A 25,548-nucleotide genomic window follows, 5' to 3' on the forward strand; every position below is an offset into this window, starting at 1 on the left:
TATGTACGGGCCCTGGATCAGGTGGATGGAAGTAAACAGTTTACTTTATTCATAGAATTTTTTCAAGATGGGAGCTACTCTATGCTTTAATCCAAGTTTCTAGTCCTTTTCTCTACTCTGACACCATTTTCTCAGACAATATTTTTATTGAATTTCATATTAGCTATAAACTCAAACAAAAACTCCCGGGGGTCAGGCGGTGGCGCAGTGGGTTAAGCGCATGTGGCGCAAAACGCAGGGACCAGTGTAAGGATGGATCCCAGTTCGAGCCCCCGGCTCCCCACCTGCAGGGGAGTAGCTTCACAGGCGGTGAAGCAGGTCTGCAGGTGTCTATCTTTCTCTCCCCTTCTCTGTCTTCCCCTCCTCTCTTCATTTCTCTCTGTCCTATCCAACAACAAATCACGTCAACAAGGGCAATAATAATAACCACAACGAAGCTACAACAAGGGCAACAAAAGGGGGAAAAAATGGCCTCCAGGAGCGGTGGATTCATGGTGCAGGCACGGAGCCCAGCAATAACCCTGGAGGAGGGGGAAAAAAAAAAAACTCCCATAGTCCTGGGCCCATAGAAATATGCCTAAAATGGACTTTTTAGCCTCCTTTCACCCTAAGATCCCTAATCTCATCTGCCATGTTTCTATTTTTTGATTCCTGTTCATTAACTATTTTGTCTCACTATATCCTGCCACTTTCCAGATAATAAGTTGCAAACGCTACCATGATTCCATCCTGACTTCTCTGGACAGATGACCTCACCAATGTGTCCTGGAACTTCGACTCTCCAGAACTCTAACCCACTAAGGGAAAAAAAAAAAAGAAAGGAAAGAAAGAAAGAAAGAAAGAAAGAAAGAAAGAAAGAAAGAAAGGAAGGAAGGAAGGAAGGAAGGAAGGAAGGAAGGAAGGAAGGAAGGAAGGAAGGAAGGAAGGAAGGAAGAAAGAAAGAAAGAAAGAAAGAAAGAAAGAAAGAAAGAAAGAAAGAGGCTGGGGCTATGGATCAACCTATCAATGTCCATGTCCAGCAGAAAAGCAATTACAAAAGCCAGAACTCCTACCTTCTACACCCCCAAAACAATTTTGATCCATACTCCCAGAGTGGAAGAAGTGATATGAGGAAAAGGGTTAGAGGGCTCTGAACTCCAGCTCCATCAGGACCCAGAAATAGAGGAGGAGGAGAGAGGGATGGACATTTGGATATAGGGTTATGGGTGGCTTGGAGGGGAGGAGAGGACTGGACCTGGAAGAAAAGGGAGGGGATTATAATGTACAAATGTAAACAGGTAGTTGTAGAGATGATGGCTATTCCATGACTGCAACATTGGGAGAACTACAGTGGCTTATAGTGGAGGGACTGGGAATTCAGAACTCTGGGGGTGGGAAAGATGTGGAATTATACCCCTGTTGATATATAATTCTGTAAATCTATTAAATCACTAATAAAATTTAAAAATAGTTCATGACTTTTCCAACAACCCAATATTAGGTGACAATTTATGTTAGATAATGATAGAAATGGGGAGCATATAGATACATGATTTTAAAACACTCCCTGCCACCCACCAATATGGCATTCTAAGAGAGGAAAATAAAACTTTCTTCATCAAATGTGCTGTAACAAGTGCTTCTAGAAAGGACTAAGAGGACCCCTTCTGTTCAAGAAAGTCCTGAAAAAGGTAAGACCATCAAATGGGTCTTGATCCAAACAGCAGCTGTTGTTACATTCCCCTTTCCTCTCTCACATCCTTCCAAATCATTCTGCCCATCAATCCTCTGAAGAACCACTAACTCACTCAATTTTGTAACTGAAAAACTTACATCAGATCCCCACAAATGCATGAAAGTCAGTGATATCTATATGGGCAATTAGGCTATCTTGACCTGATGGCCTTTGCACAAGGCTCATTCACACATGGGCACATCAGTTCAGCCAATGGAGATTCCATGGAGCACATTCCAGACAGCCTGGACTTCTCTCGTTTCTGTGCTTGCTCATGACACTCCTACTGCCAATGTGAGGCCACCAAATTTGGTCATTAAGTGCATAAACCTTGCAGTTATGTGGCAACCCTTTTTTTTATGCCTGAAAAACTACTCCTTTAGAGAATTCCAGCTGAGTTTTAGTATATTCTACAATGAACATGTACTTTATACCAAAAAAGTATGGGAAATATATACACATAGGAAAAACAATACATTCTACTCTTTAGAATTAACAGTTTAATGTGAAAGGCTATTTTTTTCATAAAACTTTCTCTGAAATTACTCAACAAGAAATAATATGTAAAAAAAAAAAAAGTCTGTTTCTTTTTCTTTGACCTCAGCTTGTTTTAGAACTTTAGACTCAGACACACGCGCGCACACACACACACACACACACACACACACACACACTCACACACACCCTACCTTCCTATATCTCTCTTTCATATCTGCTATGTGTTAAGACATTCTATGAAGGGTCATTGGGAACCCATGAGGTTGCTATTAACATATCCACAATTAGAACATAGGAGGTTGAGGTTGGAAAACTTGCTCAAAGCAAACAACTAGTCTAACTTAAATCAAGTTTAGACTTAAATCCGATCTACTCTAGCTTCAAAATGCTTAACCCTTAAATACTTGGCAATTGCCTTTCCCCATAGTAGCCTCTGAGCCTTAAGCTGGGAGACAATATCTTATTCATCCTTGCATTTACCCCAGTACTTACCCCTCAGGCCTTACCTAGAAGAAGAAGAAACTCAAATAACCTTTTATGACTACATAAAAAATATATTCCTTAGGGAAAAGTAGTGGGATGTTAATTATGATGGTGTGACTCTTAAAGTAACTACTATCCTGACAGCCCTGTAAGGTTATAGCTTCAAAATCTCACCAGCTCTACTGGCCGACCTTAGTCAGCATCATCTGAACTATTCTCCCTGCTTCTATTATTCTCCTACAATCTATTCCCAACAAAAACACCACCAAGGTGCGACTGTGCTATTCCATTCTTACTCTGGTCTACAGACTGTGTATGATCTGGGTTGGTTCCTGCTTACAAAACCACTTTTCTATCCCCTTCACAAACTAGCCCTCCACCCCCAGTCATGCTAGTTGCCCCCAAGATCAGAAGACTAGTTCTCTTTTTCTCTATATGGAATGGATTGCATTCCATATACATACATAGGTGTTCCCTATCATAACTAAGTATTCTGGTCTTCTGGGACATTTCCTCAGAGGATCTTCTTAAATACTCCATCTACAGAAGGACCCCCATTGCTACTGTCTGTCTCAAGAATGCATCTGTAGTAGTGAAAACGAGAAACAATTTGCAGTTATTTTAGAGTATACCTAGTTAATCTTCTCTCTGCCTACACAGTTAACTTAGAAGTTAGGATTCACAATATTCCCAGTGCCTGAAACGAGGGGTTTGCTGAGCTGCTATTGAAGCAAATTTAAGAGGCTGAAGATATGGTTCAACTGGGAGAGCATCGGACTTGTATACCCAAGGCCCCTGGTTGAAGGCCCTGCACCACATGTACCATAGTATTCACTGATTTCCCTTTCTCTCTCACGTATCAACACTCATGCAATACATAAGTAAAATAAGTATCTTCAATTTCAACAGAAAAGCCAGATTTTATTATTATCTTATTTTAAAGACTTTACGTGGATTTAAAACAATGTAAAAACAATTTAATTAAATTCTTCCACGATTAAGTAGCTAGATAATAGAGTTGGAGCCTAGAAGTCCCAACTGTGGTTCATAAAAGTCCTAAAGTCATAATGTCTCCAAAATCATGAGCATTTTCATGAAGATGCTGTAGTATCATTATATATGCAAACATCAAGATAGAATTACTAGGAGTAGGAGAGTGGCACATAGACTACAGCACACAAAAACTGGGGTTCAAGCCTCTGGTCCCCACCTGTAAGGGGGAAGCTTCAGGAGTGGTGAAGCAGTGCTAAAGGCATCTATTTCTCTGTCAATTTCTCTATCCCTACCAAAAAAAAAAATGGTGATAACCCCGATTGCAAAAATAAAATAAAACTACTTAACTTGGAAATTTCAAAATCACATTTTTCTTTTCAAAATAATTTTTTCCACCAGTGTTACTGCTGGTACTCAGGTATCTGCAGGACTCCACAGCTCCCAGTGGCATTTTTTTTTCCCCTTCCTTCCTTCTTTCAACCGTTTACTCCAGGGTTATTGCTGAGGCTCAGTGCTGCTCCTGGCAGTCTTTTCTTTTTTTTTTTTGGATAGCACAGAAAAATTGATGGGCGGGGGGAATAGGGAGAAAGACAGACACCTGCAGACCTGCATCCCCACTTGTGAAGCACCCCCCTGCAGGTGGGGAGCTGGGGGCTTGAACCAGGATCCTTGCACAGGTCTTTGCACTTAGTACTCTGTGCGTTTAACCAGGTGCACCGCTGCCTGTCCTTTCTTTCATTTTCTTTTTCTATCTTATAAGAGAGAACCACAGGAAAAGGAGAGAAGCACTACTCAACTGCTTGTGAATCTTTCTCCTCCTCTCGACTTCCACACCCGACCCCAACCCCCAAGTCCCACACAAGGGGGGCCTGGGACTTGAACCTGAATCCCTAAGCATGGTAATGTGAATGCTCTACCAGGCCCCTCACATTTTCTTTTAAAAATGCATGTCTCCCAGGCCTTGGAGTATGGATCGACCTGTCAATGACCATGTTCAGCAGAGAAGCAATTACAGAAGCCAGACCTTCCACCTTCTGCACCCCATAACGATCCTGGGTCCATATTCCCAGGGGGATAAAGAATGTGAAAGCTATCAAGGGAGGGGATTGGATATAGAGCCCTGGGAGTGGGCACTGTGTGGAAATGTACCCCTCTTATCCTATAGTCTTGTCAATATTCCCATTTTATAAATAAAAATTTAAAAAATGCATGTCTCCATTGTACGTGTGTGTGTATACAATCTTATCATCCATGACTTTCTGACCAGGGATCGAGAAAGGGGAAAAAAATCATTATGTTTCTTGTCTAATTTTAATAAAAATCAGAAAATACACATCATTTTCAGTAGTATACACAATATTTGATAAGCATTAAGTCATTCAATGAATTAGAAAGCCTACTTTCCAACAGTGGGAGGGCATTATATCCTGCCCATGCTGGCACTGACCTGTAGTTTATCTCATTTTACCTTTTTTTCTTTAATAATGGCCTTTAAATGGTTAAGCACTTACCATAATGTGACTGAAATGCTTGCGGTTTGACAACCTGATTACAGTCGTTACACACCACCAAGTAGAAATCATCATGGGCTGGACAAAGACCAAATATTGGCATGTCTGCAACAAAGAAAGAGAACATCACTCATTCATGTAGTCCTGATGACTTTGAAATCATCTGTGGTAGCAATATTTTATAAAGGAGCTGCTTATTATAAAATATAACAGGAGAAATGTTACTGCAGTTTTAAGTAAATGACTGCTAGGAGAGAAATCAAATCAGGCTTACACAGACACCTTTACAAAGGGTTAAAATGAAATCCACCAAAAATGACAATTAAGAAGTAAAACAGACAAGTTGATTAAAATACATACCTCCAAAGGTAGCTTTAGATGAACTCCACCAAGGGTTATGGAGAAGAAAATGCTATCATGTAACATAAATAGCAATTCACAAAGCTGTATTATTTAACAGTTTTATCTACTTAACTATATACTTTATTCCAGCAATCTGGTCTCTGGAATTATATGGAACAGGTAATAAAGGAATCACTGAATATAGAAAATTCCAGTTTTGTCAGCATATAATGCAAACAATATTTTGTTGTTGTCACCAGGACATTATCACTTTGGGTTGACTTCTAAACGGGGGGGGGGGGGGGGGGGGGAGTGCACTGATTCCACCTCAGTGGAACCAGTGCACTGATTCCACCTCAGTGCTTTCATACTCCCATGTGGTGTACCAGGAGCTCACACCTTCATGCATGGACAGTGGGCACCCTCCCAGAGGAGCTACCTTACTGGTCTCAAAGAGTATTATTTTTATATTACCCCCACACACACTAAAGTACTAGTACCCCTGAATTATACATTGATGTCCTCTGAATAGACAAACTGAAACTTATTACTAACAAAGCATTTCACATGTTAATCTAAACTCAGAGCAGGGCAAAATACAAGTTATTTATAGTAAGAACTGAAGTTAGTTAAAGTACAAATGTGAAACTATATGCATGCACATGAAAAGTAAAAATAACTTAAATCCTAGTAATATAAGGTTAACTAAAAAGTCCTAGTCGTTAATGACTCATTAATACTAGAAAATGGAACTGTGAGTATAGACCCAGAATCTAAGTCTTTTAAATATTTCAAATTGGTGGTTTTAAGTACATTTTTATACCATTTAAAATATCTGTAATTGAATTACTATTATATTTCAATTAAGCCAATTTTTTAGTAGATCCACTATCAAGTTTAAAGGTGGATAAAGGGTCCAAAACACTTTCTAGCTCTTGCTTTCTTTTCTGCAAGTTTTAATTTCACATTCTCTCCAGTTTGGGTGATTTTAGTGGCTTTAAGGGAAGAAGAATGCTCCATGAAATGCACAGTGATGCTAATCTCTACAATATTAAATTACTGGTCTAACAGCTCACAGGACTATAACTCAGATTTTCTTAAACAGTTTCCATTACACTAAATGTTTCAGCTAGCTAGCTATAAATCTGAAATATACTACAGATCAACAAGATTCTGGAATGCAGTAGTGGCACTGAGCAGTTTTTATGTGCTACTCTCTCATTCTAGCCTCACGGTTATGTACTTTATAATTTTATATATCACACTATATTTTCACTTTAACAAGAAAACTGACTCAGAGAAAGGTGAAGCACTTTGTCTAAGTCAAATGCTAGGATTTAATTCTTATTCATAAAGGTGACTTGAATTTGTTCCCTTCTGAAAACCAGAAGAATTATGACTTCTAGAAGTTCCTTCAGAATTCCAATTCCAAAAAGTTGCAGTGTCGGGGCTAGCACCTTGGACGGCATAGACTGATTAGATAACAAGAGGCGCTTCTAGTATAGTATAGACTGCTGATTTCTCTAAGCTTATAATAATTTAATGAAAAGTAAGAGCCAAATAATGTGCTATTTTCCTTGAAAGCATGTCCACACCGAATTAACAATAGCATATGTAGGAAAAGGGGAAAGGTTTAGGCATGCAATAATCAGTGTAATATGGCATTTTCCATAGCTACCACTTTGACATGACATTTTATTTTTGAAAATAAAAGTTTAAAGTGGTTTACCTTAAGTTCCATATAACCCTGTGCTAAATACCACCAAATACAGGACAATTAAGAAAAATTCAAATTATAGAAATGGTTTAATGTCAATTTACAGTTAAAAAATATGAGACATTTGTAAGTATAAATCAAGTTTCATTAGTGAAATTAATTTAATTCATTTTATTAATTATACTGCAGTTAAGACACAATTAAATTAAGTAGTCTTAATTAAGATTTAGTCTTCTAAAATGTACTGGTTTCTCTGACTTTCCACAGAATTCAATGTCAAGCAAGAGTTTAAAATTTATCATGGTGATAGTGGCGTGCCAAAATGTAATTTGCCCAATCATTTCTGGGGAACAGCTCTGTAATCTTCTATAAGTAAGCAATTTTTTTAAAATTAAAAAAAACTACCAATTGTTTTAAGTGATAAGAAATCAATTTACCATTTATGGTATTTTTGTTAAATTTATTTTATTTTTTATATCACTTTTATTAGTGATTTAATATTGATTTACAAGATTATGGAATAATAGGGGTATAATTCCATACCACTCCATCACCAGAGTTTTGTATGCCGAATTCCCTCCACTGGAAGCTGCAATAGTTCTCCCAAGCTCAAGTATATGGATCAACTATTATTTCTAGGACTATCTATTTCTATCACACACACACACACACACACACACACACACATTTTTTCCCTCTATGGTACTGCCTTCTCTTCATTCCTTTTCTTTCTTTCTTTCTTTTTTTTTTTTAATTTTATTTTTGTCCTTTTCGGCTTCTGTTTGTCAGCCCACGAGTGGGTTTTAGGACTCTTCTTTGGTGTCACCCTGGCCACCCCTATTCTTCCCTCCCTCCACCTCTGGCCCAAAATCCTACCCTCCCGGGAGATTTCCAGTTTGAAAGCAGCTTCTTTGCAGAGCTCATACCAGGTGTTGTCTCCAAGCCACTATTTTGGCTCCGCCTCCAATTTTATATTTATTTATTTATTTACTTCCAGGGTTATCACTGGGGCTTGGTGCCTATCCACTGCTCGTGGAGGCTATTTTTTCCCTTTTGCTGTCCTTATTGTTATTATTGCCATCACTGTTGTCGGAAAGGACAGAGAGAAATCAAGAGAGGAGGGGAAGACAGAGAACAGGAGAGAAAGATAGACACCTGCAGACCTGCTTCACTACTGGTGCCCTTCCAGCAGGTAGGGATCTAGGGGCTAGAACTGAGATACTTATGCTGGTCCTTGCACTTCCACTCCATGTGCACTTAACCCGCTGTGCTATTGCCTGGCCCCTCTTCTCTTCATTTCTAAGACATTCCTATAGATATTACTACTTCTGAAAATCCTTTTTTCCCCCCTCTTCTCTCTCTGGATCCTGAATAATTGGGCGTTCATATCCCTCTCATCATTTTCTTTTGACATTTCTATCCCTTTGGGAGTATGAATCAAAAATTTTTTAAGACTTTTTTAAAAATTTATTTTAAGTATCTTTATTTATTGGACAGACACAGCCAGAAATTGAGAGGGAAGGGGGTGACAGAGAGGCAGAGGGAGAGAGACAGAGACACTTGTAGCACTGCTTCACTACTCATGAAGCTATTCCCCTGTAGGTGGGGACCGGGGGCTCAAAACTGGGTTCTTGTGCACTGTAGCGTGTGTACTCAACCAAGTGCACTACCACTTGGCCCCTGGTCCAAAATTCTTTATGGGGTGCAGAAGGTAAGAGTCTGGCTTCTGTAAGTGCTTCTCTGCTGGACATGGGAATTGGCAGGTCAATCTATACCTGCAGGTACGGTTATGTTTATGTAAAGAAACTGTTCTGGGCCAAAGAGATAGTTTACTGGGCAGTGTGTGTTACTTGCTGTGCCTGTGAATCAGATTCAAACCCTGGCACCACAAAGAATGCCATGGCATTGGGTAAGTTCCTGTGCTATGGTTCCTCTCCCTATTTATGTCTACCTAAATTAAAAAAAAAAAAAAAGTTGGTGTGAGAATTGTGAAATTCTGCATGCACAAGTTCCCAGCTAACAAATTTAATTTTTAAAAAATATTTCCGTGTTTTTTTGTTGTAGTTATTACTTCTGTCACTGTTGTTAGATAGGACAGAGAGAAATGGAAAGAAGAGGGGAAGACAGAGAGGGGAAGAGATAGACACCTGCAGACCTGTTTCACTGCTTGTAAAGTGATACCCCTGCAGGTGGGGAACCAGGGGCTCGAATCGGGATCCTTCTGCCAGTCCTAGTGCTTTGCGCCACCTCTGCTTACCCACTGTGCTACCGCCTGACTCCCCAAATTTAATTTTTTTTTTAAGTATTTTTCTCTGGGGGTTGAGCGGTAGTGCAACGGGTTAAGCGCACGTGGAGGCCTAAGGATCCCAGTTCGAGCTCTTGGCTCCCCACCTGCAGGGAAGTCACTTCACAGACAGTGAAGCAGGTCTGTAGGTGTCTTTCTCTGCCCCGCTCTGTCTTCCCCTCCTCTCTCCATTTCTCTCTGTCCTATCCAACAATGAATGACATCAAAAACAACAACCACAACAAGGTTACAACAAAAGGGGGGAAAAATGGCCTCTGGGAGCAGTGGATTCATGGTGCTGGCACCAAGCCCCAGCAATAACCCTGGAGGCAAAAAAAAAAAAGTATTTTTCCCCTATGGCTCTTTTAGTTTTCTTATGAGACATATAAACACTAATTAAAAAATAAACAAACAAATAAACAAAACAAAACAAAAAACCCACCAAAACAATTTTACTGGAAACTTGTGTGGCTAAAGCATCAGACTTACATGAGGTCCTTGCATGCAATCTTTGGCATCATGTATGCCAGAGTCATGCTATACTCTGGCTCTCTCACTGGTAAATAAAAATAAATAAATGAATAAATAAAATTTAAAAGAAAATACTGTGGGCCAAGTATTGTATAAAAACTTCAAAACTGTCAATAACTTAAGATCATCTGCAATTTATGATGAGAGTGATAACGATAATCAGAATTCACGGTGAAATGCTGCTGTGTCAGTCATTTATGGCAAGCACTTCCTATATGGTTTGCCCTACGATATAGTCCTTTTGTTTATGGAGATACAGACTTACGAAAATCACCCAGGAAGAAAACACTATAAGGACTCAAACTCAGGTTTGCACTATTTGTGAGCTCAGTTCTTAATCTCTCCTACACGTATTATTTCATCCTAAAAGCACACAGGCACACACAGAGAATCCCTGTGGAAAGCCTAGTGACATCTTTAAACCTAGTTCATACCACCCCAGGACAACAAATACCTGCCATAAAAATCTAAAGCAACTTCAGTTTTAACTTTCTACATGTTTTACTTTCAGCTACCCATGTTTGGAAGTAAATGAGATACAAAATAATTTAAATAAAGTGTCTTTTTAAGGAACCAAAAAGGAATTCTCTATTTTTTTTTTCCTGTACTGGGACATTCCAGAAGCCTTAGCAACAGGAACAGAAAGTGGAATGTTGTGGCAACAGAGAAAGTGAAGTAATTTCTTTGAGACAGAGTGTACCTTTTTGAATATTCTGAAAGCATACATTCACTGTCTATTCATTCACAATTTAACATACACAATCAGGAGAAAGCTAGATTTACAACAAAATATTAAGTTGACAAAAGTAAGCTTCTACTGAATCTTTTTAAGTTTACAAAATTCATTCTAGGTATATAACATATCAATGTGTACTTAAAAATAATAAAAGTTTTAGAAGTATTCTTGACCCCCATAGAAATAAAAAAAGAAAAAGGAAAATTAAAAAAAAAAAGGATTTGTGGGAGAGGGGTGGAAGACAGCTCACTGGATACTTTACCATCAGCAAGGATCCAAGTTGGATCCCCTGACACCACATGAAAACACCTACATAAGGGAAACTTCACAAGCAGTGGAGTAGTGTTGTGGTACCCCCTAAACCCCCCTGTATCAAAAACAACAGTTCACTGGGAACCATAATGTTTAAACATAAAGCCCTAGACTTATGACAGAAAAAAAGAGCAAGAGGGGTGAGGAGGAGTGGGGGGAGGGGAGAGACGGGGAGGAGAGGAGGATTCTACTGTTTTTTAAGCCCTAAATATTTCTCAGGATCCCAATCACTCTGACCTTCCAGTTGGCAAATGGCTCAGTATTTAGACCTAGACCATCGTGTACTTTGGAGACCCCAGACTAAGTATACTGAGGGCTGTATTTAAGCATATGGACCTGTGAGTACTTGCATGCAGAATAAAGGCCCTTTGCCTGAGTAGGAATGAACATATACGTTAGTGCTGATATTCCCATTCTGCAGATTATGGTCACCATGAAACAAAATTATCAATGCTGTACAAAGCATGTTAACTGTGTAGCAAACCATGTGTCTCCTTTTTCCCACAACTGCAAACCTGCATGGCCAATGAATTTCACATTTCTGCTTCTAGCCCACTTAGCTCCCTTGTTTTGTCCAGCCTCACACATCCAATTGTCTTATATATATATATCTCACTTAGAATAAGCATGCCTGTAAGGACTTCCCTATTCCCTCTGCCTTACGGACAAAAGACACCGCCAATGCTCCCCGTTGCTCAAATTAAAAATACAGGTGGTGTGGGAACTATATATTGTAACCTTACAATCTTGTAAACTACTATTTATCACAAATAAAAACACACAGGTGTCATTTCTGGCTCTTCCCTCCCTCTACATAGCCAGACCACTGGTTGGTCTAGTCAGCTCTATTTTTTTTTTTTTTTAATTATCCTTATTTACTGGATAGAGGCAGCCAGAAATTGAGAGGGAAGGGGAAGATAGAGGAGAGAGACATCTGCAGTCCTGCTTCACCGCTCGTGAAGCTTTCCCCCTGTAGGTGGGGGCCAGGGACTCGAACCTGGGTCCTTGCGCACTGTAACATGTACGCCCAACCAGGTGCACCACCACCTGGCCCCTTTAGTCAGCTCTATTCTAAAACCTATGCCCACTTCTCCCTCTTATTTCTGTCACCACTGTAGAATCTGTGCCCAGTACATTGCCAATAAATGATTCCAATGGAATCAGTCTACTAGGTGGTCTACAATCTCTTCCATACAGCTGTTAAGAGTGATTCTTTGAAGTCCTGTAAACATTGTAGCACTTCTACTCTAAATTCTCCACAGGTTCCCTCTCCTCTTCAAACAAAATCTCAACCCTTGCCACAGGCACCAACGCTGTTCCAAATGTTCATTCATCACCTCACAGTCTTTCCCTTATTTCCTGCTCTTCTTTCTCTGGCTCACTCTGTTCCAGGCACACGGACATCCATTTTCTCCTGAGATTCCCAAAATTCTTTCTCAGCCAGGGTCTGCCCTGGCTCTTCACAAGATGTCTGGTGCATTTTCACATCCCAGGTGTCATCTGTTTTGGGGACCACTCACTCCTCCCCCATCTACCTGTCACTGATATTTTAAAGAGAGTAGCTAGGGGGCAGGTCGGTAGTGCAGTGGGTTGAGCACACACGGGGGGGGGGGGGGGGGGGGAGGGGGGAAGGGGGGCGCTGTCTCTATTCAACAAACAGTGAAGCACGTCTGTAGGTGTCTATCTTTCTCTCCCCTCCTCTCTCAGTTTCTCTCTGTCCTAACCCAACAAAAACAGCAAAACAACAACAAAAATAGGAAAAAATGGCCTCCAGGAGCAGTGGATTCACAGAGCTGGCACTGAGCCCCCCCTGGAGACAAAAATGAAATAAAATAAAAGAGAGTGGCTAAAGGTGAGTTGCTGTCAATCCAATGTGACTGTGAGCAAGTCCTGTAACCTTTTTGAACTTCAGTCTCTTCTTTTGAAAAATGATGATGATGATCACAGTACTTAAAACTCACCAGGTACTTCACAAGGTAGAAAGATTAGCAAAGTTAATATATTTACTACCCATACAAGAGTAATTGACCCTAGGATGTCATCGCTCAACGTCCCTCATGTCACCACTCAATGTCCCTCTATTGCCTGTGAGCTGGAAGCCATGACCCATTGTACTGCTCAGTCAACTAAGGTCCACAGAACTGAGATCTCACAGGTTTATAAGTGGCAGTCTTTGACCCCAGGTCTGCTGTGCTTACTAGACCAGGAAGTTTCCTCACATTTTCCAGAAACATGACCAGACTCGATCTCCTCCTTCTCATTCCTACTGCTAGTACCCTGAATTCAGGGTCTAGTAGTCTCCACACACATGAACAGATCTCCTAGAAAGGTCACGTTTCTTCCTTCCTTAGCCTCCTGAACTTTGCTGCCAAAACCACTAGTGAGCAAAAACAACAACACTGCTCCTATCCCTGATGAGCTTTGATCACTTCAACGTGGGGATTGGAGCCCTGACCTAGCTCTTCTGCAAGCAAGATGCCTAGCGCTCAGGCCCTCCCAGCTCTCCAGTCTCCAGGTTGCCTCAGCATTCTCAGAACCAACTTTTCACACACATCACCTGACCCTTAGACCAGCACAGTTCCTGAAGTATGTAAATCTTTTTCTTCTTTCTGGAATTCACACCATTCAACAAGAGCCAGCTCTCATGTCCTATCTGTTGTGCTTTTGGCTAATACCATTCATACCTCCCTCTATTACAGTCCTTCACTCACTGACTCACAACATGTGGATAGCAATCTGTAAGTGGATATTTTGACAATCATAAATGTTAATAGGCTCATGCTCTTTGTGAAGTAATAACTGGCCTTTGAAACTCTTCATATGCAATTACTTCTATGATAGAAACTAAAATTTATAAACAGAACCACAAGATTCTGACCAGCTGGGACCTGCCTCTCTCCTGATTGGCAGAGAGCATTTGACTCCTCTGGCCTTTGTTTTGTTCTCAGAGCACACCAAGGTCTCTTCTATCACAGCTCCACGGTCTGTCTGGCTCTCTCTACTTTCAGATCTTTACCCAGCTTGCAGATTTACTTCATGCCTCTCAGCTTCAATGTCACCCATTCCCTGAAAAGTTGGCTAAGTCAGGCTCTGCTTCATGCTCTCAGTGCACCAACCTATTATGCCACCAAGCATCATGCCCATTTGTAAGTGTCTAGCTGTGTGAGCCTCATCTCCTCCCACTAGTCTAAGCTCTCTTCTTTTCTGCTCCACTGACAATGCCTAACTATGTCTATCTTGGCTGGTAGGAAGCAGCAAATTACAGTATTAAATATTATGTGGATGATAACTGAAATCTTAGTTTAAGTCCCTACAGTGCCATTATTAAGTCAAAGGTTTAACTGTATCTTTATGTCACTTAATGATGGAGAGTCATCCACTAAAATTGTGTATGCTATTCACCGAGACAAAAGTTTAAGGGCTATAGGCTTTTTTTTTTTTTTTTTTTTTGAACATGTGGTTGTATTGCTAGCTGCAGTCTCTTTTAAAAGCTTAGTGTTTAAGGGTCTGATTCTCAAAAGTACACATCAGCAAACTCTTGCTAGTCTGTGCAATACAGCAGTTAAACATAGTGCTGGAGTCAGACTACTTGCATTCAAGTTACTACTCTTTCTCTAGCTCGCTAAACATAATTAAATTATTTAACGTCTTTGAACTTCAGTTTCCTCATCTGTAAAACACAGCGGTTAGTACAGTGCTACTGTGAGAACTGAATGAACTAATCTATGAAAGGCACTCAGTGTTGAGCACACAGTAAACAATAAATGTTAGGAAAAAACACAAGAGCACAAAATATAAACAAATTAGGAAAGTATGCTGCAAGGGCTCTGGATCTCAATAATTCAAATCACACACACACACACAACACACACACACACACACACACACACACACACACACACGTACGTGCAACTGGCAATCTCACACTGTGAGCTTAATTTGAAAGTGGTCTCCTGCTCCTACTGCTGACCACACACTTCTTTCCCTGTATTAATGAGAGGCCAGGGAGCAGTAAAAGAGACTCAATGTTGCTCCCACTACAGAAGGTGAGAGGCCAAGATTCAGAGCTTGAACTCTATCCTACAAGTGTAACTTTTAACTTTTTTTCATATTTATTTATGAGAGAGCAAAAGAGAGGGGGAAGGGAGAGAAACAAGGGCTCACTCCTGCACTAACCTACTATACAGAGCAAGAGGGGCACAAGGACATCACCAGCATTAAGTCACAGCACAGGTGAAGGAGCTGAAGAATGTCAATTCATTGAGCATGCTTTCCCCAATCGCATAACGAACGCTTGCCACTGCCCACAGTCCTCCTGCCTCTCCCAGGGAATCCCTGTCCTTCTATCATGTTTAGTCAGAGTCAACCAAGGCAGCAGACTTCTGAGGCTGTCTGAACTATGCAATCCGTGCTACTCAAAGATTTCCTTAAATACGATAACCCTTGGCACTATTAGTGTCTGAAATCCTTCTAAGCAATCTAGAATGTGGTATGCACATCAGCTAAGGCATTACTCTAAGCCTGTGGCACATTTATTTCAAACTGCAACTCTCAATTCTGAGTAATCAAAAGTATTACCAGGAATGGGGAAATACCTCACCCTCTAGTGGGAAATGGGGAAATACCTCACTTTACTATGCACAATAACCTGGGTTCAAGCCCCTGGCCACCACATGGATCACCATGCAGACGGGAAGCTTCACAAGTAGTGGACCACTGTTAGGGTGTCTCTCTTTTCCTCTGTCCCCCTCTCCTTGTCTCTTATCTATCCTCTACTTAGAAAAGGGGGAGTGGGAAGAAAGATTCTGATTGGAATGAGTGTCTCCCTCCCTCCATGAAGCCCTGGTGGCAGACAGAAAAGGGGGGGGGGGAGTATTATCAATAAAACAATTTTTTAAAAGATTTTATTTATTTATTCATGAGAAAGATAGGAGGAGAGAGAGAAAGAACCAGATATCACTCTGGTAAATGTGCTGCCCAGAATTGAACTCAGGACCTCATGCTTTAAACACAAACAAATTTTAACTGCAGTTAAGTGAGCTTTTACGCCTCAACTGGGAAAAGTTAATAGTAGAATTATATTTCCACCTCCCGTATACATGTTTCAAAATCATATTCTCTATCTCAATAATTAAAGGGAACTGTATCTCCCTTTGATCACAAAACAGTAAAGGTGGAATTTGCCAGAGAACAACAACAATAAGACTAATCAACAGTCTGCCAAAGCATTTGAGATATGGGGCCCTATTTAAATCAAAGCAGTCTGTAAATTGAACTCAAAAGAAAAAAAAAAAAAGATACTTCAAGCAAAAAGCAGCCAAATATCAGAAGACCAGTGAAGTAACAGTCTTAATACTTATTGATCACTAAGTTATGAATGATCAACCCTATACTGACCCTCCACAGATAAAGGTGAATTTCTAAGGGCTACTGTTGTATACTTATACTAAAATTGATACAGCACCTAGGATAGGACAGAGGAAGCAGACAGCAAAATCCTAGGGGACCTGAGTTAGAAAACATGAGTAGAATAATGATACCAAATAAATAAATAAATAAATAAATAAAATAATGATGCCAAACTGCCTCCCCTGGCAGACAACCTCACCTCCTAAACCCTACCTTCCCAGATCCCTACCCCACTAGGGAAAGGTAGAGACAGGCTAGGGTTGTGGACTGACCTGTCAACACCCAGCAGAGAAGCAATTACAGAAGCCAGACCTCCGACCTTCTGCACTCCATAAAAGAAATCTTTGGTCCATACTCCCAGAGAGATAAATAGGAAACCTTGCAATGGAGGGGATGGGATACGACACTCTGGTTGTGGAAACTGTATGTATTGTATCCTCTTGTCCAACAATCTTGTCAATCATTATTAAATCTCTAAATAATACTTTTAAAAAAAGAAGTTGAAAAACAAGAAAAGACAAAACAGAACTTGGACTGCATTTGATGTATCGCACCAAAGTAAAGACTGGGGTTGGGGGTAGGGGTGGGCAGAAGTTCAGGCCCTGGATCACAATGGTGGAGGAGGACCTAGGTGGGGTGTTAGGTTGTTATGTGGAAAACTGAGAAATATTACACATGTATAAACTACTATATTTTACTGTTGTCTATAAACCATTATTCCCCCCAATAAAGGGGGAAAAAAGGGAGAAAATGTGAGTACAACTGCTTTTAAAGGCGGCCACCTACATAGCACTCAAGTGTTGCAGCTGATGGCAGGAGGTGAGCTATAAGAGTCTGTCACTTGGTACTGTAACTTCAAACAGGGAGATCACGAGACTCAAATTCTGCAATGGAAAATGTTGAAACGATGGTTTCTCAGTAGATGCTGAATTGAGAAGACTCACAAAATGCTCTTGTATCCATTTAAACATTGCAGAAACTTCATGGTTCTCATACAACCCAAAACAATCTTAACTGTGAATTGCCACTACCCTGCTGATCTATCTATGTCTTTAGATGGTCAGACATATAAAGGCTAGTAGTACAGGCCCCAACAAATTTAAAGAAAAGGAGGAGGAGGAGAAAGATGAAAGAAATTATACCATGTAAGTTCTCTGATGACAAATGCATCAAATTAGAAATCGGTAACAGAAAGATAACAAGAAAATTTCCATTTTTAAACTCTTTTTTTAAAATTTTTTATATTTATTCCCTTTTGTTGCCCTTGTTGTTTTATTGTTGTAGTTAGTATTGTTGTCATTGTTGGATAGGACAGAGAGAAATGGAGAGAGGAGGGGAAGACAGAGAGGAGAGAAAGATAGACACCTGCAGACCTGCTTCACCGCCTGTGAAGCGACTCCCCTGCAGGTGGGGAGCCGGGGTTCGAACCGGGATCCTTATGCCAGTCCTTGTGCTTTGCGCCACCTGCGCTTAACCCGCTGCACTACAGCCCGACTCCCGAAAATTTCCATTTTTAAACACTTGGAAACTAAACAAGACACTTCAAGTAACTCATAATCAATATAATCTATGATATTAACAGGCTAAATAAGAAAAGACATAACTGATATAGAAAAAATATTTGCAGGAACTCTAATAATTCATGACAAAACAAATGAACAAACAAAAATGCCCATCAATAGGATAAGGAGGGGGGGCAAGTGGTGGCACACCTACTACAATGCACAAGGACTTAGGTTCAAGCCCCTAGTCCCCACCTGTAGGGGGAAAGCTTTGTGAGTGGCTGTCTCTCTCTCCCTCTCTATCACCCCCTTCCCTCTTGATTTCTCACTGTCTCTATCCAATAAATTAAAGATAATTAAAACAAAGTACAAAACACCCTACAACTATCATTCTTACAGAGAGAGACAGAGTGCAGCCCTCTTACAATGAGGAACAAAGCATGGACATCAAGGGCTTTGCATAGTACTAAAAGTTACAGCCAGGGGGCCAGGGTGTGGCACACCTAGTTAAGTGCACACATTACAGTGCACAAGGACCTTGGTTCCCACCTGCAGTGGGAAAGCTTTGCAAGTCCTGAAGCAGGGCTACAGGTGTCTCTCTGTCTCTCTCCCTCTTTATCTCCTGCTCCCCTCTCAATTTCTCTCTGTCCCTATCCAATAATAAATAAATAAAACTATTTTCTTAAAAAGTTACAACTAAGGGGAGTCGGGCGGTAGCGCAGTGGGTCAAGTGCAGGTGGCGCAAAGCTCAAGGACAGGCCTAAGGATCCTGGTTCAAGACCCCGGCTCCCCACCTGCAGGGGAGTGGCTTCACAAGCAGTGAAGCAGGTCTGCAGGTGTCTGTCTCTCCCCGTTTTCTGTCTTCCCCATCTCTCTCCTCCATTTCTCTCTGTCCTATCCAACAACGACATCAATAACAACAATAATAACTACAACAATAAAACAACAAGGGCAACAAAAGAGAATAAATTTATTTGTAGTTGGTCTGTTCTACAAAGAAAACTACAAAGGACCTAGAAAAAAACTTCTTACAATTACCAGCCAAGCATGGTAACATAATAACGAAGGGTTGTCTTAGTTTGTTGAGTGCTCTAACAAAATATTGGGTACAGAAGACTGGGTGACAGGTTGCTATTTGTTTTGCAGAGCCAGGGCCTCACACATGCACAATTTCACCAAATCCAAGGTGCTTTTTAATTCACAGAGAAACAAAGAGACAGAAATAAAGACACCACAGCAATGGAGCTTCCTCTGAAGCCATGGCATCTTCCATATGGTTGCCTGGCAAGGCATATACTCTACCCAGAGCTACCTCTCCTTCCCCAAATTGAATGACTTATAAACACTAAACATTTGATTCTTAAGAGTTCTAGAAGCTGATAAGTCCAAGATCAAGGTGTTGGCAGAGTTGCAGTCTTCTGGTTCATAACTAACTGCCTTTGTGCTGTATTCTCACATGGCAAAGGGGATTAGGGAACTGTCTGGAGTCTTTTACATGGGCAGTAATCTCATTTATTCCCAAAGACCCTCTCAAACATACTGCAGATTAAGTTTCAACTTATTTACTTGGGAGGATAGGGACTGCTGGGGGGTGGGGATCACTCAGTGTGTGGGGGTTGTATTGTTAAATGGGAAACTGGGGAATGTTATTCATGTATAAACTATTGTATTTACTGTTGAATGTAAAACATTAATTCCCCAATAAAGAAATAAATTTAAAAAATAAAAAAATAAAATATGCAAAAATCAACTGGCTTAGAGATGAAAATGTGAAAATGAATGGTTACCATTCCTTTCTTTGTGGTATAGCTAAGTACTAGTCAACAGACAGATAACAGATCAATGTTATCAAACAATAAATCAGTATCATTAAGTTTTGATTTTGTTTTTAGTCACTAAACTTTGCTAGGCTTTGTGCCTACATGATTCCACTACTCTTGGCAGACTTTCTTTTTGTCTTCTTTCAATAGAGGGTGGCTAGAGGGAGAGGCAGAGAAGTAGAGATAGTGCAGCAGTGCTATACTGCTTGTTCAAATTCTTCCCCTCTTCAACATATTTTATTTTAATGATATATATATATATATATATATATATATAGAGAGAGAGAGAGAGAGAGAGAGAGAGAGAGAGAACTGGACTACTGCTCAGCTCTGGCTTAGGTGGTGGCTAGGGACTGAACCTGGGGCCTCAGAACCTGAGGCATGAAAGTCCTTTTGCTAGTTCCCCAGGCCTAAACTTCCCCTTGAGCACCAAGCTCCCAGCTCCCATGTGATCTAGGAACTTGAGCTTCTTAATGTGTAAACTCTACCAAGTGAGCTATCTTTTGATCTCCCTCAACCCTTGTAAATAAATATTTTAAGGAGCTGTTATATATATATATATATATATATATATATATATATATATATAAAAAAGTTAGTCTATATTTTTACAATCTAAATTGTTTACCAAAAGCATGTCCTGGAAGACTCAGAACCTTTAATAGATAATGGAAGAGTTTAAGTGTCATAAATCTCTGGCTCAGATCCCTTAAGTCAGAAAGAATCTTCTATACATGCAGCTCTGTTTGTCTTCAAATAAAGATTTGTCACTTAAGATATGGTGAAATATACAATTTCAGCCCCGACTCAGAACTACCAAATTAGAACACATTTTAACAAGATTCCCAGGTGATTTCTAATACCTATTTGAAAAGTGCTGAAATCTGGCCTGAAACTTGACTGTTACTAATATAAGCAGCATATTTATATCCACATGAAATGCATATTACTGAAAATTTGTGCATTACAAAGTATAATTAATAGATATTGCATAATGAATGATGAATGTATTAGTCTTTGGTTTATGGATAAGGGTTCTAGCTTTACTGAGTAGTGTTACCTCTTATTTATTCTTCAACAGTTTATTGGGGAAATGACGATTTTCAGGACAGTTGTCGACACATGGGTACATCCCTGCCGCCACCCCCCCACACACACACACCACTCACCAAACCTTTCTCCACCATCTCTTTTGATTACTGTTTACATGGTGGCTTCACCCAGAGGACCCCCCCAGTCCACCGCCCCCCCCCCCCCCCCCCACACACACCAGTATTCTCTGGTACTTCTGTGACATTCTTATCAGGACTCAAAATAAAGTTGCATGCAGGGCAAGGCACATTTCCTAGCCAGTGAGCTATTTCACCAAACCAGAATAGCTTATCTTTAACTTTCAACATACTTGTGAATCTTAAGCATCTCTAGCTAATAACATATTGCTGGATCATGACTGTTTTACTTCATTATGCCAATTTCTGCCTGCTGATCAGAGTTTAGTCTGTTTCACTTAATGTAATTACAAATCAGTAGGGCTTATGCCTGTGATTTTACTGTTTTTCTAAGTGTATTAGGTATTTCACTGAACCTCTATTCTATTAATACCCATTTGTTTTGAACTGATATGTTCCAGTCTACTCTAGCATTGTTCCCCCCGTGCTTATTTATTTATTGCCACCAGTGTTATCCCTATGACTTTCATATTTCTGATAGGCACAGGGAGAAATAGGGAAAAACTAACACCACTTGTGAAGCTTCCCTTGCCTTTGCAGGTGTGGAGCGAGAGGCTCAAAGCTGGGTCCTCACATGTGTACACTCTAGCAGGTGAGCCAGTGCTTGACCCCAACTAGTTTTTCACACTTACTTTTATTATGTAAATCCTTTGAGAGGAGATTTCATATGAGAGAGAAGAAGAGAGAAAATAAGAGGGGTGTGGGGCAAAGCACCACTAGGGTACATTATGCTAGGAATTAAACTAGGAGCTTTAAGAATGTAAGTCATGAGCTCTATCAGCTGAGCTATTTCCCCAACCAGGCACTCTACCTTCCCCCTTTTTTTTTTATCCCCTCACACCAAGTTATTTTCTTAGTGGGTACCCTAGGGAGTCCAATCAACATCTTCAAACAACATAGTTAAAAATAATGTAACTTCAACAATATATAAAAGCATTGCTTGCAAATAGCTCCATTTTGTGTTTTCCCCCTTCAGCATGCTGTCAATATTTTATTTGTAGTAATTTTATATTGAAAACTCAAAAATCTATGTAGCAATTCTGTACAGATTCACCTGTCCTTGTTTATTCAGTGACTGACTTGATCTAACTGTGTAGCACCTGAATTTCTATGTGTGGGTAAGTCAAGTCTCTGCTTGGGTAACAAATTATGAGACAGGGATTTCTTCAAACATATTGAACTGATAACTCTCAGTCTTTGTTGAGGGATTATGTATTTGAGGACATGCTATCAATGAGCTAGCCAAGCAGTTTATAGCACTGCCTTCATCTTTTCCTGTCTGCAGAGAGTTAAGGTCAGTCACAGGTGAAAGATTAGGACTTCTCCAGCCATTCCTGGACATGTATAGAATCCTACACATGCACGTGGTTTCCTAGATTCCCAAGAATATGCTGGAGTCTTTTAAAGTCCACAGTAGACATGTTATCCGCAAGTGCTTCCTTTTTTTTTTCTTTCTTAAATGTAAACATTCAACAACAACAAGATGTACATTTTTCACTAACAAGAGGCACAGGGAGAAAACCTGAGCATCACTCTGGCATATGGAATGCTGGGGATGAAAGCTGGGATAGGCGAGTCAGGCGGTAGTGCAGCAGGTTAAGCACACCATGGCACAAATCGGAAGGACTTGCATAAGGATCCGGTTCAAGCTCCCGACTCCCCACCTGCAGGGGAGTCGTTTCACAGGTGGTGAAGCAGATCTCTCTCCCTGTCTGCCCCTCCTCTCTCCATTTCTCTCTGTCCTATTCAACAACAATAATAACTCAACAACAATAAAAACAAGGGCAACAAAAAGAAAATAAATAAATATTTTTTAAAAGTTAAAAAAAAATTACTTGGAAAAAAAAAGTTGGGACAGACTACATACTAGCAAGCTCAGCATTCTACCATTGAGCCATATCCCCAGTGTTTCTTAGTTTTTTTGGCCAGCTTCTTTTTAGCCCTCAATTGCTCTTATCATAGATAATACCTGTGATGTTCAGTAACTGCTGCATACATCTCTAGAAATAGGAGATGGAGTAAGTTTTAAGTCAGCTCAGTAAACCAAGTGCTGAAAATGAAATATTTCAGGAAGCTATCAGCCCCAATAGTGAATGATCTTTGGGCATAGAGCTTTTGGGGGACCTCCAAGCCCATTGTGTCCCTTGTGGCTGCCAAGATGATGGTTTTCAAAATTACTACAAAGCTGGATTGGGGGGGATTGAAATAGGGAGAGTTAAAACACCAGAGTTTGGGAGTCGGGTGGTAGCACATGGCGCAAAGCGCAAGGACCAGAGGAAGGATCCCGGTTCAAGTCCTGGCTCCCCGTCTGCAGGTGTCTATTTTTCTCTACCCCTCTCTGTCTTCCCCTCCTCTCTCCACTTCTCTCTGTCCGATCTAACAACAACGACATCAATAACAACAATAATAACTACAACAATAATAATTAAAAAAGAGTTTGTAATAAGTGACAGAGTCACTCTTCTTCTGTAAATGAGGGACCGATTGGAAAGATATGACCTCACGTGGAATCCTACCACTCCCAGGCTTAATTTTTTTCATTATTTTTAATTTCACATTCCTTAAGAACAGAGAGGGACACAGACAGGGAGACAGACACACGAAGATATATCATAGTATATCTTCATATACATAGCAGTGGTTCCACTATCTGTGGAGTTCCCCTAAGATGCCACTGAGTGCCCATGTGGTGGCAGATTTGGCTCACGGAAAGGTGCAGGGCTTGCCAGATAAGTGTCACTTGGCCTCATTTTGAAGTTCTGAAAAAGTTAATTTTGATAATTCTTTCCAGTATTTTCATAAAAGAACAGGTTTTATAGGTCCACTGTCATTTGGAAGTGCTAAGTGCTTATAGGTAGATAGCAGGTTATTTATTATTATCATCATCATTACTACTTTTGACATACAATGTAAAAAATTTTCTGGTCTAAAGGTAAAGTGAGAAAAGTCAGTCAGGAGCTGTTTGCAACACTACAGGTGACAGACATGGGACAGCTTAGATTTGGGATAGTAGTGAGAAGGCAGAAAAAGGGTTCAGGGGGTCGCGCGGTGGCGCAGTGGGTTAAGCGCACGTGGCGCAAAGCGCAGGGACCGGTGTAAGGATCCTGGTTCGAGCTGCCGGCTCCCTACCTGCAGGGGAGTCGCTTCACAGGCGGTGAAGCAGGTCTGCAGGTGTCTATCTTTCTCTCCCCCTCTCTCTGTCTTCCCCCTCTCTCCATTTCTCTCTGTCCTATCCAACAACAAAGCAATGTCAACAATGGCAATAATAACCGAAACGAGGCTGCAACAACTAGGGCAACAAAAAGGGGGAAAAAATGGCCTCCAGGAGCGGTGGATTCATGGTGCAGGCACTGAGCCCAGCAATAACCCTGGAGGAAAAAAAAAGAAAGAAAAGAAAAAAAAAGGGTTCAGAGATAAAGAGGACTCATGACAGGACTTGCTAATGGGAAAGCTTTGTGAGCGGTGAAGCAGTACTGCAGGTCTCTCTTTTTCCCTATCTCGCCCTACCTTCTTGATTTCTGGCTATCTCTACCCAATAGAGATAATAAAAAATTAAAATAATTTATCCACAAATTAAAAATATTATTCCAAGTACAAGAGCCATGTATAAATGCCTGAAACTACTCAATGAATAAAAGCATCCCCAAAGGCAACTTTATTTAAAGAGAACTTACAATAAAAATAAAGATAAGTCTTCCCTGCCTCTAAAAGGATTCTGTTGCACTCATACACATATGTCAATTTAACATTTTCAATGATGCCTATGAAAACAAATCAATCAGATTTGTTCACACCTCGACTCATTCCACAAATACTCCAGCGCTCCTACTTGACAGCACTTGGTCCGACCTAGGAGACAGCTGGGAACAGTTCAGACTAGGTCCCTGAAGTGTGAACTGTTTTCTGGTTTTAATGCCAAGTTCTCTGAATATTGAACTTTTTCAGTTCTGTAATCATTTCTGTTTGGTCTCACTTCATGCACAAAGCTCACTTATACAGCTGCTTTCTCTGGCTGGGCTTGGGCAAGGAGAGATTTGTAAGTGAACACTGAGAAAGGAGAGGAAGAGTGTTGACTACTGGTTAATTAGTTCTATTCTTAATCTCTCATAACCTCACAGAGGCCTTCTGCCTAAACCGAAGTTTCAGTGTTATGGTTGAGTTTATCACCACTGGGACACTTAAGCATTCCAAGTTTGTTTTGCCTACTAGCTCAACTCTGTTTCAATAAGCAGAAAACTGAGTGGGCAATACTTTCATAAGAAAGTCTTATGTATTCTCTTATCTCAGTTTTACTTCTTCAGACTTTGTAGTTTCACTTCTTTTCCTTCAAGGGGAAACTGGTCTATACACCTGAACAAGGTACTCAAACCTCACTCACCACAACAATATGCAAATAAATGTGGTTGGCAGATAACACCTGCATAGCCACAAAGTGGGGAGATGCCTCAAGTTAAAAACCCATTTCTC

General features: G+C 40.4%; 1 protein-coding gene across 8 annotated transcripts in view; it reads right to left on the reverse strand.

Moving 5' to 3' along the window:
* Positions 1–25,548, reverse strand: part of ATXN7 (ataxin 7) — a 178,071-nt gene that overhangs the window by 62,721 nt on the left and 89,802 nt on the right. For all 8 annotated transcript variants that reach the window (XM_060202974.1, XM_060202971.1, XM_060202972.1 and 5 more), the window contains one exon: positions 5,200–5,304. In XM_060202974.1, coding sequence (XP_060058957.1) covers positions 5,200–5,304 — 105 coding nt within the window. The remainder of the gene's footprint in view (positions 1–5,199; positions 5,305–25,548) is intronic.

The sequence above is a fragment of the Erinaceus europaeus genome, chromosome 12 (assembly GCF_950295315.1).
Source record: "Erinaceus europaeus chromosome 12, mEriEur2.1, whole genome shotgun sequence".
In the NCBI taxonomy this organism is placed as follows: domain Eukaryota; kingdom Metazoa; phylum Chordata; class Mammalia; order Eulipotyphla; family Erinaceidae; genus Erinaceus; species Erinaceus europaeus.